Source organism: Enoplosus armatus, chromosome 12 (assembly GCF_043641665.1).
Source record: "Enoplosus armatus isolate fEnoArm2 chromosome 12, fEnoArm2.hap1, whole genome shotgun sequence".
NCBI lineage: Eukaryota > Metazoa > Chordata > Actinopteri > Centrarchiformes > Enoplosidae > Enoplosus > Enoplosus armatus.
This window is the reverse complement of record NC_092191.1, coordinates 16,055,887-16,070,099: the sequence shown is the minus strand read 5'-3', so window position 1 is coordinate 16,070,099 and position 14,213 is coordinate 16,055,887. Positions and strand designations below refer to the sequence as shown.

The following is a 14,213-nucleotide window of genomic DNA, read 5'->3' as shown; positions in this document are numbered from 1 at the left end:
GCGGTGAGATAAAACATGAACAAACAAACTAACATCATCTTCAGCATTTTCAAGAACAGGTCAGAATAAAAGGGGTGACACACACTTTCTTGAATCAGCCTGATTTACAGTACATACTTGCTATCATAGTAGTCATTGAGTTTCCACCCAGGCTGTCTTTCAGTAGCCATGTCAGCACGGAGTCTCTGTAAGGAATGAAGATCTGCTTCTTCTTTTTTGTTGACAGTCCTCCCACGCTAAGGTCAGCTGGGAGGTCACACAGAAAGGAAACACTGTCTCAGAGAAACTGGAGAGTTCCAGGAACACAGTAACAAATGTTTCATCCTCAAGCTCTTTGATACATTTGGGAACACAAGGGTCATTGCCCAAAATTAATCCTAGGCACTAAGACCTTGAGTTTGCTAATACCCTCAATAAAATTCAACAGCAAGTTTAATTCCAGACATAATTTGTATCAGAGCACAAGTCAATTGTTTCCTTCAAATGATGAAAAACCCAATTGGAATTGTACCAAACCTCAAATTGCAAAATCTATAATGAAAATGTAGGTGCTCTAAAACAGGCAAACTAGAAAAGTAACCTCTATACTGGGTTTTATTTTGAAATAGGTCACTGTCCTCGCACAGAATACAATCATTATTCACTTTCTATTACTGAGCTGAGTGGCTCAATACTGGATAAAGATGTGGCGTCACGGTGTGTCAGTCATGCTGTAACCGCCATTTACCCAGAGCTGAGATCACACTGCCCAGTGTGACCAGGGATTTGTTGATGCTGGCACCTTCCTTCATCCTGGCGCCCGTGGTGCGCGTGGCATCAGCTCTCTCGCTGCCTGCCAGGTCTACCAGGTGGATCTTACTCAGAGTCTCACGTGGCAGCTCCGCATCAAACCACGCCTGTGGCATGAAAAAGCATGACTGAGCAATCTCCGTTTAGTTCAAAAGAGGCAACATCACAGAGGAATACTTAGGCATATAGCCGGTATCACGACAAAAGTGCTACTTAAGATGGGAAAAAGGAAAAAAGCCTTTGAAGATGAAAAAAATCATGTTAAAAATGATCATTACACAAAACGGATAAACAAGGCTAATTAGAGCACTTGAGGGATGGCTTTTTACTAACATCCAAAGAGTTTTCAGGGAAACTTGTGTTTACCCCAATTCAAACTGGCAACAGGATACTTTTAAGCACTGCAGCTCACCTGGGTGAAGCCGATTGTGAAGATGGCGTGGGAGCGGCTGCTGAAGTCATTCATGCCTGTGCTGGCTGTGGTGCGGTTGGCATTGCCGAGAAGGATCAGGTCCTCTATGTCACTGTGGTTGTGTACCAAGTGCTTGGACAGATCTACACACAGGTTGCAGTTTTCTGTATTAGATTTCCTGCGTTTTATACAAACTGAGCTGAGATGGACATGGAGTAGAGAATAAAAACTTACTCTCTACATAGGGTCCATCCCTGGGGTGCTCTCTCACTCTTAAGCCTGCACCATCTGGGGGTGTAGTTCTCTTCTTCAGAAGGTCCTGCACACGCTCATTGTAGATCTCCAAATAGCTGGTGCCAGGGCAGAAACACAAATGCAAAATTTGATCCAAGATTGCACACAAAAGGCACACATTTATAAAAGGCTTTCAGTGTTGATATGTGAATGGCGAAGCACCAAATAGAACAAAACAAGGTGGTGATTCACTGTCTACTATGAAAAGATGCACAGCAGGTTTAAAGCCAAGTTATGGTGCATGCATTGTTCTGCTTGTATTGGCAATGAATAAAACAACATGGTTTGGCAGAGCACTTCAATCAATACTGTGGTGGGTGTGTGCAAGAAGCAAAAGGACCACTCTGAGTGGCTGATTCAAAAACAATGCATGGAGCAATTAGGCTTTACAAGAGCGTGACAGTAATGAAATGGCAGAGACGACATCCTGCGGATGTAGCCACGCAGGTTGTTTTCTGGCACAGCATTGAGAGGTTACAATATTAGATTAGGAGCAATATTAAGCCAGTTACATATGATTCCAACGACCATCGTCACCTCCTCTCAAATACAAAATGTATGTTGATGTTTTACAATGATGGGGATGAATGTGCAGCTACCTACACAACAAAAGGAAAAAACATGCTTAGGACATGACAGAAAAGCTGACAAGAGGGAGATGACCAATACTGTTCTATTGAAAAAGAAACAGGAATCTTCCACATATCCTACCCAAATATTCCTATCAGTTTCATTTTTATAACTGCTCAAAATCACTATAAAAGCATATACTTTAACAGAATTTGTTGAGAACTTGGAGCCCCATGAAGTTGAGACCGACTAAATAATAAAATGTTGTGTGTATCAGGAATGTCTACTTGCACCAAACATTTGAATTGAAACACTGAATTTCTGTTTTTTTCATGTCTGCAAGAAAAGAGTGTTTCCTGTAACACTGACAGTAATACTTTAATGTCATCGATGATTACACTTTTTGGACAATTTATTTGGAGAGCAATGCGTAACTCACACCTCTGCTGGGTTTATACCAAAAAAATACAGCACAAAATGTGTTATTTGTCAAAAGCCATCCCTCAGTCATTTTCAACCTGTTCAACATTTCTAAAGCAAGGCCTGGCAGATCCAGTCAAATAAAAACCAATTCTACAGTTGAATTAAACCCAAATACCAAATGGCAAAATAATGGTTTCACGGTAGCTTGATAAGCTTCAAATCTTCAATTTTATCTCCCGACATAATCATTTAGGAGCAGAGCTGGGACATGTAACCATGAAACAGACATTGTGATGAGACTAGATATCATCTGGGATTTTAATTATTATAATTTGATTATAGTAATAAAGCTTTAATGCTGTCTTTTTCTGGTTTTAGAGGACTGCATTACAGTTAGGTCATACAATTCTCTGAAGTTACTGGACTGTTCTAGCTATAAGTGAGATTAACAATGAATGCATTTACCTGCTTGACCACCAATTCTAAATTACTATCAAGGCCATAACACTGCGAACGCACCAACATTTACAACCAACAAACAGTTGAGAAGAGGTTATGGGCTCTAGTTTTTAGGTGCTAAACTTTTAATGTTTAGTTGCACTGCAAAATACAGTGGCCCTCAGGTGAAAAACATGGAAAAAAAAAAAAAAAAAACCCAGCAAACAACAACTCATTAACCAGAAAAGGCATTGTCTTCTGACTGGAGGCCGAACTGTCAGCTGGAAGCAGAAAGTAGTTTTTTGCCTGTGTGCACTCCTTTTGGGTTATCACGATGCCTTTGGTTGCCCTCATGAAATGTACTGCAGCCCCCCCCCCCCTGGCTTTTGTCTTTTAGCATTAGTAGTATTGGTTTACTTTTTTTTAGTATAGTATTAATATAATTTTTAAATATTTAGTATTAGATCAGCAAGTAACTCAAATAGTGTCACCCCAAACACAAGTGACAATAGCTTTGGATTAAGTGCTGAAACCGGAACACTTTGCCATGAACAACATTTTCCTTACCAGCTCTATATGCTTAGAGCTGCTAGTTTCTAATATTGTCATGGAGCAAAATGCTGTTCTGAAAACTGTATGTTTGAAAGTTTAACGATTGAGCAAATGTCCAGAATTATAGCAGTCCTACACCAAGACTTTAAGATAAGAAGAAGACTCACTGTACGTATGATGGTCTCTCACCTGACCTCTGTACAGCATGACACGGCATCACTCTTGCTTCTTTGAGATATCTCGCAGAACAGACCCTCACAGATACGAGGGATTAAACCTTTATCTTCCTGGCACATCGAAAGGAGAGAATGTCGCATTTAGACCTCTTATTACAAAATGATAGTGTCACACAGAGTGTACTTTTAAATGACAATTCCATCTTGCTCCCATTATGTTCTCTTAATTTGGGTGTCTATGCTATGCTGTGACCACAACTCAGCACATGCAAAGACTGCTGAACAACACAAACAACAGCTCATCTTATATGGAGTTGCTGATGCATAAAAGCAATTCCACTCTGTGCTGCATGCCCTCTTGTTTTAATTACAAAGTAACAGATAGTAAGCATTAAGAGCCATATATAATTATCTGGGATGTTGACAGCAGCTCTTCTGATGACCTTGCACAAGTCTCCTGGTAGACAAGCAGAAATCTCACTGGTACTAATGTGAAATTTCCATTGCTGTGCATGGCGAGGAGAGAAACACTGGGGGTTGCTGCCCTCATCACATTTTCTGATTAGTGGGGAGAAACATGGAGATAAATGGAGAGAAGGGGAGGGACGTCTGATGATGCTGCCATCAGTCAGCTTCTCGTGTGGTGGGGAGTCAGTGCTATGTGCACACTGGGTTAGCATGACTGAGGGGCTCATTTCCAGGGCACGTTTGGGATGCAGCTTGGAAATGACCTGCGAATGTTAATAGGAAATCTACCTCTCAAGATAAATTAAAAATGGCACTTTAACCTTGGTAAGAGTGCTGAGAAAGCTGAGAGAAGAGCTTACCCGATGACCCATCATGGTGTAAGATTTTCCTGAGCCTGTCTGGCCATAGGCAAACACACAGGCATTGAAACCCTCAAATGCAGCTTTCAGGACATCAGACCCCAAGTCTCGAAAAATCTAAAGCAGCAGAAAAGAAGTCAGGTAAAAAAAAACATTACATAAAACATAGAAGACTATTTGATGGATAACACAAACAAACATGATTTTCACCTACACAACAAAACAAAAAAAATTATGCAAGAGGTTGAAACAGATAGTAAACAAAAGAAAACAGATACCCTCTCCTGGGATGCAAATGTGGGGCTTCCCCTGTCAGCTGAATCATATGAGAAGTCATAAGAAAATATCTTTCCTCCGTCCTTCAGCTCGTCCCCTCGAATAGGTGAAGGCTAGGGTTTCAAATGCACAGACAACTCTCAATAAAAACTTCAGGACTGGGTGAAGTGTATTTTGTGATCAAATACCTTATTAATCGATGTAGTGTTCCCCTTCACATGAATTATCACCCTCGATGACAACTGCTTCTCTCTGTGGAAAAGTGAATGTGAGTGGCATCCGCGTTCATTTAGATGGAGCTTGGAGAAAATAAAAGCCGTCATTCTATCTACCTTTTGTTCAATGGACGGACTCGGACCGCTACCCGCACTGAAGCCATTATTAATCAAAATCGGACAGAACTCATCCAACAGCCAGTTCTCCCAACCTGTTCTCACATCTAATTATCACACCTGGGGCCTGTGCTCGCTTTGTCGATGCACTACACAAACTAGCCACTGGGGTATATTACAAATCAATACACTTTTTTACTCATGACCTTTTATTGTGCAGCTCTGGGTTAATATGATCATTCTGTTATCTCTTAACAGCCCTGTTTACACTCAGATAAATCTAGTAATGTAACAGGGTAAATGTCATGTCCACTTGTACAAATGACTCAACCAAACTTTACAGGCTTATTTTTAAATGGAGTTTCTAATCAATAAAGTCACTGTATGGCACTAAAATCTATGTATCAATTTATCTAATGTGTCCACTATATGATGTCACATTTGCATGTCTGAGTCACGGGTGTCACGGTCTGTTGAGCTGTTACAAAATTACACAAATAAAGTGCTTAATCCAAAGTGTAATTCGTTAGACTGTTTTAAGCCAGTGGCGTTCAAAATTCAGCAAGTTGTAAAAATCATGAACCACCTACAAACCCAGCCTTCACGCCCACTAAAATAAACGCATTTTGATGTATTTATTAGCACATAAAAGCCGGAGGAACAGTATTTTCAAAGGGAAGCTTGTTTTCCGAATCTTTCACGAATCCATGAAACGTGAACGCGGCATCGCTGTCGATCCAAGTTTCCCATGATGCAGTGCGGAAACAAGCCGGCGGGGACATTCAAAACTATGGCAGAAGACTCGAATATATTTAAACCAACATCAAATTTAGACGACGCGGAAAATAAGTCAACTATTAACAGCGGAAACAATGAGATAAAGAGGCGCCTTTCGTTTTCGTCAGAAAAGGATATTAGCACTCTGGAGGAATCGAATATGACATGTAAAGTCCCAACTTTACAAAGTGTTCCCGACGACTCAAATTCATGCCGACTTTCCGCGGAAGTCACCGGACAACTCTCACCACAGGCCGTAAACACAGAGTTAAAGACGACAAAGCCAATTGAATTGACAGATGTCTCCCCAGCACACCGACTAAATTCAAAACAGCATAGTGTAAACGACACTGAAGACAAGGAAAACACCGCTATGCCCTCCACAACCATCACTCCAGGTAACACAACGTTAACCAGTGTGGGTACCCATGTTTTTCCCCAAAGGGGGACATTATAGCAACGTTACTCTTTTCCTGCACGTTTCTGAGATCTAGTCCGGAAGCCGACAGGTTGTCAAAAATATTAAGATCAGTTGATGTGGTGTAAAAACACTGCATTTTCATTTTGAGGATAGGTAGGAGATGGGAAACGAATTCCCGAGGTTGTTATTAAAACAGTCCATATATATGTATGTGTCTAGTTGACACAGTATTTACATCAAAATACTGCATATTTAAGGCAGACATGAAATTCTGACGTAGCAGTACTAGATTGTGTAGATACAGTTTTGAGGTACTAACTCCCATTTTATGAGCCTTTATACTCTTAACTCAAATAAAACATTAAACTTTTCACTCCACTACATTTATTTACATGTATTACACTACATTTATTTATTTTTAGTATGAAGCTAAAGATCCATCCATTGTCTGACTCCAGTGTCTTGATTGTGATGGTTTTCAGCTTTTATCTGTTTAATAATTCTAAACTGAATATCTTTGAGTTTTGGACTGTTGATTTCCCAAATCAAGCCATTTGAAGATGTCATCTTGCACCCTAGGAAACTGTAATGGACATTGTTTACTATTCTCCAGTTAGCACAAAACATTAAGGTCAACAAAGAAAATGAGTCTTTGTTCTATGCAGCAGTTAGTAGTAGTAATAGTTACAATTAGCCCCACTTTGACCAGCTGCAGTTCAATGCTGCTTACACGTTGTGTACACACCTGATACAATACTCTGAAAAGGGCCATTCTGAATTGAATACTTTTTATTTTGATTATGTTTTGCTGATAATACTTATTTACTTTTGAATGCAGGATCTGAGTAATTCCTCCTGAGGGGGAAAATGGGGACAATGGCTTCATTAGAACACTGGCCTTGCTAGATTTCATTAACATTAAGCTAGCTGAAATTTGAGCAGGACCATTGCTCATCGTAATGACATTATACTGGTTCTCATTTGACAGATAACACCCAAGAAGAGGGCACTTCTGGTCAGAGGAGTTTGCAGGATTCCAGTGTGACTGCCAGTAAACAACATAGTAACACAGAGGACAGTGATGCTGAGGTGGTGAGAAAAGCACAGCACGAAGGCCATGTGAACGTTGTCTTTCCTGGCACTGTAACTCAGGAAGGCTGCTGCCGCTTCGTCAGCGAGATCCTCAAATGCATTCTCTATCAGAGGCAGCAACTACCCATGACGTATGACCAGCTGGTGTACTCCCAGAAGAAACAGCAAGCCTCAATGCAGGTGAATGGGGGGGAAATATTCATACATGAAGAAATGTTGTGTTGGATTGGAGATGAACTAAAAGTGTTTGCTGAATGTTTTGCTTTTCAGGATAAAGACATAGTGAGTCGGAGGCCAGTGCAGTCTGTAGACATGGATTGGCGCAAGTGTCAACAGACCCTTCAGGTGCTCGAGGAGGTGCTGCAGCAGCTGGAGGTGCTATTTTCCCTTAGCAGGGTGCCCCGTGTGCTGCTGCTAATGGGCGGATCCCTCATCCTCCCCAAAGAGCTGTATGAGATCAACATGGAGGCTCTGGTGGTAGCTGGTGGAGATCAGTGTCTACGGGTATCCCCATGCTTAAGGCAGCTCTTCCGCACCCTTTTTGTGGCTGACCTTTTATCTGACATCAGACCTGTTCGTTTAATGCCCACCACCATCTTAGCGCTGGCTCACAGGGATTGTGGTGTAGGCTGGTTCCGCCCTAAACTACAATTTAAAGTGCCAACCCGTGTAAAGAACCAAGTTATTGCTCTGTCTACTGACCCCAGCACCTGTAAGGAACAAAGGGCAGAGGGGTCAGACTGGCAGGATTATGTGTGGTTTCAGGCGCCCATGACTATCAAGGGCTTCAGCAACTGACCCAAAAAGTTGGGGAGTGCTTCGTCTGAGACTGGATTCAATTTTAATGGTGGTTCAAGTGAATTTTGAATTGAGCTGTCGACATTTTAATGAATTATGAGTTTAATTTTTTCTACTTATTAAAAGTATGTCTGTTAAAGCAATAGTGGGTTCTTCGGCCAGAGCATTGAGTGTATTATTGTTTTTTTATAGTCTGAAATACTGAGAGAATGTGTTCTGAAGAGGCTTTGTTGGCATGTGAGGAAATGTGTTTGAGAACATTGTGTATTGTTTATATTTATGAAGAATGTTTATCATTTTTAAAGGACATTAAACACAACACAAAATATTGGAGTAATATATTTTTAATCTGCATAACTCGACACGTTGAATGCATTTTATTGTATTACTTCTTTAATCCAATTCTTGGATAGAGTGCCAGTATCATCGGTGTATATGTTTACATTTATTAAAACCTGAAAATTATTTTGACGGTGCAGCAATTTTGGAGGCAATCAAGCAACAAGATGCATTGTAGTGCAGTGAACTCGATCTTTGTGCATTTGTGTCCCATTTGGAATGATCAATCAAAATTAAACATGACAGTAATAAAGAACAGATGTACCATAGTTACATTCGTCTGAGAGTGCATCAATGGGTTCAGAACTGCTCCACTTTTTTGACAAACTGGACAAGGTCGCTGGCTAGCAGCTGGGGCTCCTCAAAGGCAGCAAAGTGACCACCTCGAGGCATGAAAGTGTAGGAGTAAATGTTTTGATACCTAATTTGCGCCCACGATTTAGGGCAGTGCATCAGCTCACCAGGGAAGGCGGCGAGTCCAGTGGGCACAAATATCCCTGTCCTAAAACAAAAGACGAAGCTTTATCAGATTTATAACATGATAGGATAATAAGGCTGCCAAATTTGCAAAATGAAAGTAAGTTTGGACAGTATGAGCATTTGGCCACATACTTTGCATCCACTCTTTTGTCAGGATTACTCTTGACGTTTTCTTTGTAGAAGCGCATGGAGGACACTATGGAGCCTGTGGTCCAGTAGATCATGACATTTGTCAAGAGGTCATCCAGGCTGAATTTCCTGTGAAAGTGGAGCCATTTGTAATTAACTACAGCCAACAACAATCACACAAACCTTGCTGAATCTATCTTTTGTACCTCTCCAGCCCACCATCCACCAGATCCCTGTTCCTCGGATCAGTCCAGGTGGAGAACTTCTCCAGAATGTAGGCTGCCAAGCCTACAGGAGAGTCATTCACTCCACAGCCTGTGCACAATTTAAACTGCATTAAGAGCTGAAATAATAGTATACTGAGATTACAAACAGCTGGCTTGTCTCAGGTACATTTCTGTGAGAATCTGTGAGTCTGTGTCCTGGTTGTGTATGTCCCCACCTGCAGTGTCTGGTTTAGTAGCCTGGATGTGAAAATAGCCTGTTTCCCTCAGGATGTTCCAGACATTCTTCTCAAAGAAAGGGAACAACCGGCGAACATCTTCGCGACTAAAGCCCACCAGGAACGGCAGATAAGGACCAATCATGAGGGACAACATCACTTTGAACCCCCTACTTGACATACACATGTTTAAGTGGAGTCCTTTCACACACCTGGAAAAGATTACCAAATAAAATTACCTTAGATTATAGGTTTTAAGACATTTTAATCTGCATTAAGTGTCAATTTATAGCTATAAATGCAAGTTTTTATCATGTTTTCCTTTGGCAAAATATCCTCTATTTGCTCCAGTCTCGAGGAATTTGTAGCATCAGTGGTTTTTGGTCAGTTGAGCACTTTGCACACTGCAAACAATGTTTCACAGTTGACAAGTAACAATGTCACAATGCTCCCTTTAAAAAACAAGTGGATGGTGGAAATTCCACAGCAGTGATAACTTGTAGGGCTTGTTTTGCTGTCTTACTGAGGCTTCATCTGTGCCATGTTGGTGGTGATGAGGGAGCCCCAGTCCCCTCCCTGCAGGTAGAACTGGGAGAACCCCAAACGCTCCATCAGGCTCAGGAAAATTCGGGCAGCAGCGAGACTGTCAAATCCTTGAAAAGATACAGGAAGCATATCTGTAAACATCTGCTGCTCATGTACATACATTTATTTAGAATCATCATCTACCTTGTTTATGAGGGGCATCTGAGAAACCGTAGCCAGGAATGGATGGGCATATGACCTCAAACACGAGACCATCCTGGTTCTCTGTGAGAAGTGGCAGAATCTTGTAGAACTCATAGAAGGAGCCGGGCCAGCCGTGAACGAGCATAAGAGGCAGAACTGTCTGATTCTCCCGGTGTGGAGGCCGCACATGTATGAAGTGCACATCCAATCCTGCATCGAAGCAAAAGCATTGTTGTGAAAAGAAAAGAAAAGAAAAGGGTGTGTGGACTGATTCTTGGCTAAAAAAGCAAAGCCAACCCTGTTGACTCAGTGTGGTGCCATGTGTACCTTCTATTTTAGTTTTGAAGTGTGGATACTTGTTGAGCACTGCAACCTGCTTTTTCCAGTCAAACTCGGTTCTCCAATAGGAAACCACTTTCTTGAGATGAGTGGAATTGAAGCCGTACTGGAAGCCGCTATCTTCTAAGGGATCAGTGTAGCGGGTTCTGTCAATGCGCTCATGGAGGTCCTGTTGAATAGGAGCACTGTTGATTACTTCACATTAACATGGTGCTTGTACTACTTTTAATTTGGTAATTGTTGATGAAAAGTTGACAGCTCAAAAGGACCTCAATCTCTTCATCTGAGGTTTGCACTTTAAAGGGATAGATTTGATCATCCTCTGACAGTGGCTTCTCTCCTGCTCCCCACCATCCTTCACCAAGAGGAATACTTTTCACTTGTCTTCTTTTGTGCACTATGTATGCCAGTATCCCCCCTGCTGCCACAGCTGAGCCTATTACAAGCCGCTGTTGGACAGCATCCAAGCAACGGAAAGTTTCCCTGCAAGGTGCGGAAGAATATGAGGAAAAACTCAATTACAGCTCTGCTATGACGAGACATGTTTAGGTCCCGGTATAATTTGAGTGTTAATGGTAAGAGCCTACTTACTTCAAAATCTGCAGTCTTTGCATTGTGTAGTTCCAAAGGTGAGCGCCAACAGGTGACTTTTTTTCAAGACCGAGACTAGGACAGAGGTCAAAAATGTTTAATTATCCGCTCTTCGTTTTGAAATTTGTGTACAAGCACGCAACCACCACGCGTTTAAACATACCTTGTTTGCCTCCTTATAAGTGTGCCTTGAGATAATGTTAGTATCTCTACAAACGGAATTGGCAACTACGGGATCTGTCGGTGTAAAAAACGAACATACTCGCGTCTGGGCTGGTGAAGCGAAAACCCAAATCAGGGGAAGAGGAGGAGGAGGAGGAGTGGGGTGGGGTGGGGTTACGTTGCAGAGGTCGGTGATTGGCTGCAGGATGTGCCACTCCCGGAGTACCAAGCAGCCGTGACGTCGTAGTTTATATAATAGGGAGAGGAACCGTCGGGCTGTTGTTTTGCTGTGTTGAGTCGGCAGCCACAGAAACATGATGTTGAAGATTGTCTTTACTGTTCTTGCGGCGGTTGTCGCCGTCGGGTTGGGTGGTATGGTAGGGGGCTACAACGACATAGATATGAATGATGAAGGGGCGCGAAATGCCCTGGACTTCGCCGTCGTGCGACACAACAGCGGCAACAACGACATATACCTCAGCCAAGTGGCAGAGGTGGTCAAGGTTCAGAGACAGGTTAGTGACCTTTAATTAGGACTTGTGAATGTCTACAGACTTTGTTATAATTAAACGGAAAGCTACCTAGCTTGTGAAATCAAGATAATCCAGTTTAAATGTAGGTCGCGCTGTTAGCAGCCATCAACAGTTACAGTAATTTAGGCCTTGACGCCTAATTTACATATTAATGGCTCCCAAACTACCTGAAGTCACTACAACATGCCTGTAGGCATATACAGTGATTTATCTACTTATTTACATACCGTGTGCTAAGGGTTGGTAGTGAAATAACGTTTGTCTCTTTTGAATACACCATAATCCTATAAGATCCCCTCTTGTCCCGTTCATCCTTAACGGATGTAACGTTTCCCTGTCTCTGTAACATGGGTCCAAGTAAATAAATGAGCTGGAAACCTGTTCTTAAGGTCATTTGTAGTCATTTTACAGTAATTTAATGCCCTTCTTGAAACTACAAAAGAGGGCTAACATGTAACTGCACCAGATCATTTGTGTATTTGACTGACTAAAGGATAAGTTGGTAATAGCAAGTGATAATATTTGGGGTATGTGTTCATTTAAGGTCAAACTTGTCTGGAATGTAATGGGTGTCAGTTTCAGCCTTGATTTTGTATTGTCGTGAAATTTGCTGTATGATTGCTATAGTGCTTTGTCATTAAGGTTTACCATGATCAGTATTTCCACGACCCACCCTCTCCTTCTTACAGGTGGTTGCTGGCGCCAAGTACAGCATCACTGTGAGAATGGCGAAGACCCCTTGCAGAAAGGACAGGGCAATTGAACTGTGTGCCACCCACCAGCAAGACCCAGAAAAGGCTCAGGTAATGGCTTTATTAAGGGACTACAAACACTGTTTCACAAGTAACAATGTCACAATGCTCCCTTTACTGAGGCTTCATCTCTACTCCAGTCCCCTCCCTGCAGATAGAACTGGGAGAACCTTAAATTTTATTTTTGCCATTGGGAGTTATTAGACACTATGTTTTCTCTCTCCAAGAGTAGGCTAGACCACAAACTATCAGATTGTGAAGAGAGAAGTTGGACCTCGACAGAGTAGAGTGAAGCAAAGGGAACTTGCTAGCAACCTCTACCAATAACACCATACCAAACTATGATCTTATGATCACACGGGGTGTCTAATAAATCATGTGCTTTTTTTGGTGTGTGAAAACCAGATGACTAAGTTTAACAAATGATTCAATCTTTAATAATGATAGTCTCTTGAAAGAGGAAACAGTTGAATTACTCTACTGAAATCTGATCATGAAGTAATTATCATAATTTAAAATGGGGAATGGGGATCATTTTTTTCTACAATGCTTTAAGAGAAGATATTAAGTTCATCATGTACTCTTAAGAAAATAAAAAAATGCTATGTCAATCTTTGACTATGTGTATATTATCTCAAAGATTCAATGCTATAAGTTGTTTTACTTATGATATGTGTTCTGAACTTTTTCTTCCTCAGCCTTACACATGCACATTTACAGTGTGGAGCCGCCCATGGCTTAATGACATCAGGCTGTTGGATGAGAAATGCTAAAAAGAGAACTACGTGGGACATCTTCAGTGTTTGCATCATTTGCAGAATAACCTTCATGCAGAGTAATATGTTTTTTTCCTGTATACAAACCACAAAAGTATTACTATGTTCTGCCTATGCTACTTCACTGTATGCTAGATTGAATAACCTTTGAAAGTCACAGTTTTTCAGATATCAAAATAACCTATGCAGTAAAGCAAGCTAGAGGAACATTCACTTTTAGAGGAGCAACGTTTTTAATGCATTATCACTAATCCAAGCAAATAACAAATAATTGTGTACTGAACTGTTGATTAGCCTATTAAAAACACAATGCTGTTTTAAAATGAAATAAAAATTAAAGTAGCATGTGAACTTTAATGAATGTGTCTGTGTGGTAAATGCATTTAGGTATCAGGCTTTTGCTGTTTTTTATTACTTTTGGAAAGAGTACAGAAAAGTTTGTTTGTGTGTTTTTCTATCATCTGACATCTGCCAATAAGGGTATGGATCCTGTGAAAGGTACAAATTAGGAAGGAAAAACGGCATTTTCATAAATAATAATTACCACAGATTAAAAAAAACAAAACATTTCTCTTCGTGATACTTGGTTCGACTTAATATGAATCCTTTTGAGGATTGATAAAGTAATAATTTCACTCATTATTTATTTAGCTTTTTCAATCACTTCAGTGTAGACTTTTAACACATTTTACACAAAATATGAGCTGGCATCTGTAACAAAATAGTGCATATTCAATCATTTCAAAAAAATCTATATATTACCT

The 14,213-nt window shown here is 40.9% G+C and overlaps 4 protein-coding genes across 4 annotated transcripts in view; 2 read left to right on the top strand and 2 right to left on the bottom strand.

The window, feature by feature from the left end:
* Positions 1-5,136, bottom strand: part of kif16bb (kinesin family member 16Bb) — a 33,108-nt gene extending 27,972 nt beyond the window's left edge. Inside the window, 9 exon segments of the mRNA XM_070916530.1 lie at positions 118-246; positions 728-896; positions 1,202-1,344; positions 1,436-1,551; positions 3,668-3,765; positions 4,482-4,598; positions 4,760-4,894; positions 4,946-5,009; positions 5,090-5,136. Coding sequence (XP_070772631.1) covers positions 118-246; positions 728-896; positions 1,202-1,344; positions 1,436-1,551; positions 3,668-3,765; positions 4,482-4,598; positions 4,760-4,894; positions 4,946-5,009; positions 5,090-5,136 — 1,018 coding nt within the window.
* Positions 5,137-5,837: 701 nt separating this feature from the next.
* On the top strand, positions 5,838-8,177 carry mad2l1bp (MAD2L1 binding protein). The gene is made up of 3 exons (XM_070915772.1): positions 5,838-6,264; positions 7,276-7,559; positions 7,650-8,177. The coding sequence occupies exons 1-3, from the start codon at positions 5,838-5,840 to the stop codon at positions 8,175-8,177; spliced, it is 1,239 nt and encodes a 412-aa protein (XP_070771873.1).
* A 334-nt stretch (positions 8,178-8,511) lies between these two features.
* On the bottom strand, positions 8,512-11,497 carry ephx5 (epoxide hydrolase 5). Its single transcript, XM_070915771.1, has 10 exons — positions 11,390-11,497; positions 11,227-11,301; positions 10,905-11,118; positions 10,624-10,804; positions 10,297-10,506; positions 10,091-10,220; positions 9,568-9,779; positions 9,332-9,440; positions 9,129-9,254; positions 8,512-9,018 (listed from the first exon to the last, which is right to left on the bottom strand). Exons 2-10 carry the CDS (start codon positions 11,247-11,249, stop codon positions 8,817-8,819), a joined length of 1,407 nt encoding a protein of 468 aa, XP_070771872.1. The 5' UTR covers positions 11,250-11,301; positions 11,390-11,497; the 3' UTR covers positions 8,512-8,816.
* Positions 11,498-11,636: 139 nt separating this feature from the next.
* cst3 (cystatin C (amyloid angiopathy and cerebral hemorrhage)) lies at positions 11,637-13,806 on the top strand. Its single transcript, XM_070915775.1, has 3 exons — positions 11,637-11,903; positions 12,611-12,724; positions 13,372-13,806. Exons 1-3 carry the CDS (start codon positions 11,703-11,705, stop codon positions 13,444-13,446), a joined length of 390 nt encoding a protein of 129 aa, XP_070771876.1. The 5' UTR covers positions 11,637-11,702; the 3' UTR covers positions 13,447-13,806.
* The last annotated feature ends 407 nt before the right edge of the window (positions 13,807-14,213 follow it).

Excerpts from the sequence above, each read along its gene's own strand:
- mad2l1bp (XM_070915772.1), top strand. The coding sequence starts at position 5,838 with ATGATGCAGTGCGGAAACAAGCCGGCGGGGACATTCAAAACTATGGCA. Across the intron at positions 6,265-7,275 it reads CTCCACAACCATCACTCCAG|ATAACACCCAAGAAGAGGGC; the intron begins GTAACACAACGT and ends CTCATTTGACAG. Across the intron at positions 7,560-7,649 it reads AACAGCAAGCCTCAATGCAG|GATAAAGACATAGTGAGTCG; the intron begins GTGAATGGGGGG and ends TTTGCTTTTCAG.
- ephx5 (XM_070915771.1), bottom strand. The coding sequence starts at position 11,249 with ATGCAAAGACTGCAGATTTTGAA. Across the intron at positions 10,507-10,623 it reads CTTCAAAACTAAAATAGAAG|GATTGGATGTGCACTTCATA; the intron begins GTACACATGGCA and ends GCTTCGATGCAG. Across the intron at positions 9,019-9,128 it reads GACAAAAGAGTGGATGCAAA|GACAGGGATATTTGTGCCCA; the intron begins GTATGTGGCCAA and ends CTTTTGTTTTAG.
- cst3 (XM_070915775.1), top strand. The coding sequence starts at position 11,703 with ATGATGTTGAAGATTGTCTTTACTGTTCTTGCGGCGGTTGTCGCCGTC. Across the intron at positions 11,904-12,610 it reads TGGTCAAGGTTCAGAGACAG|GTGGTTGCTGGCGCCAAGTA; the intron begins GTTAGTGACCTT and ends TCCTTCTTACAG. Across the intron at positions 12,725-13,371 it reads AAGACCCAGAAAAGGCTCAG|CCTTACACATGCACATTTAC; the intron begins GTAATGGCTTTA and ends TTTCTTCCTCAG.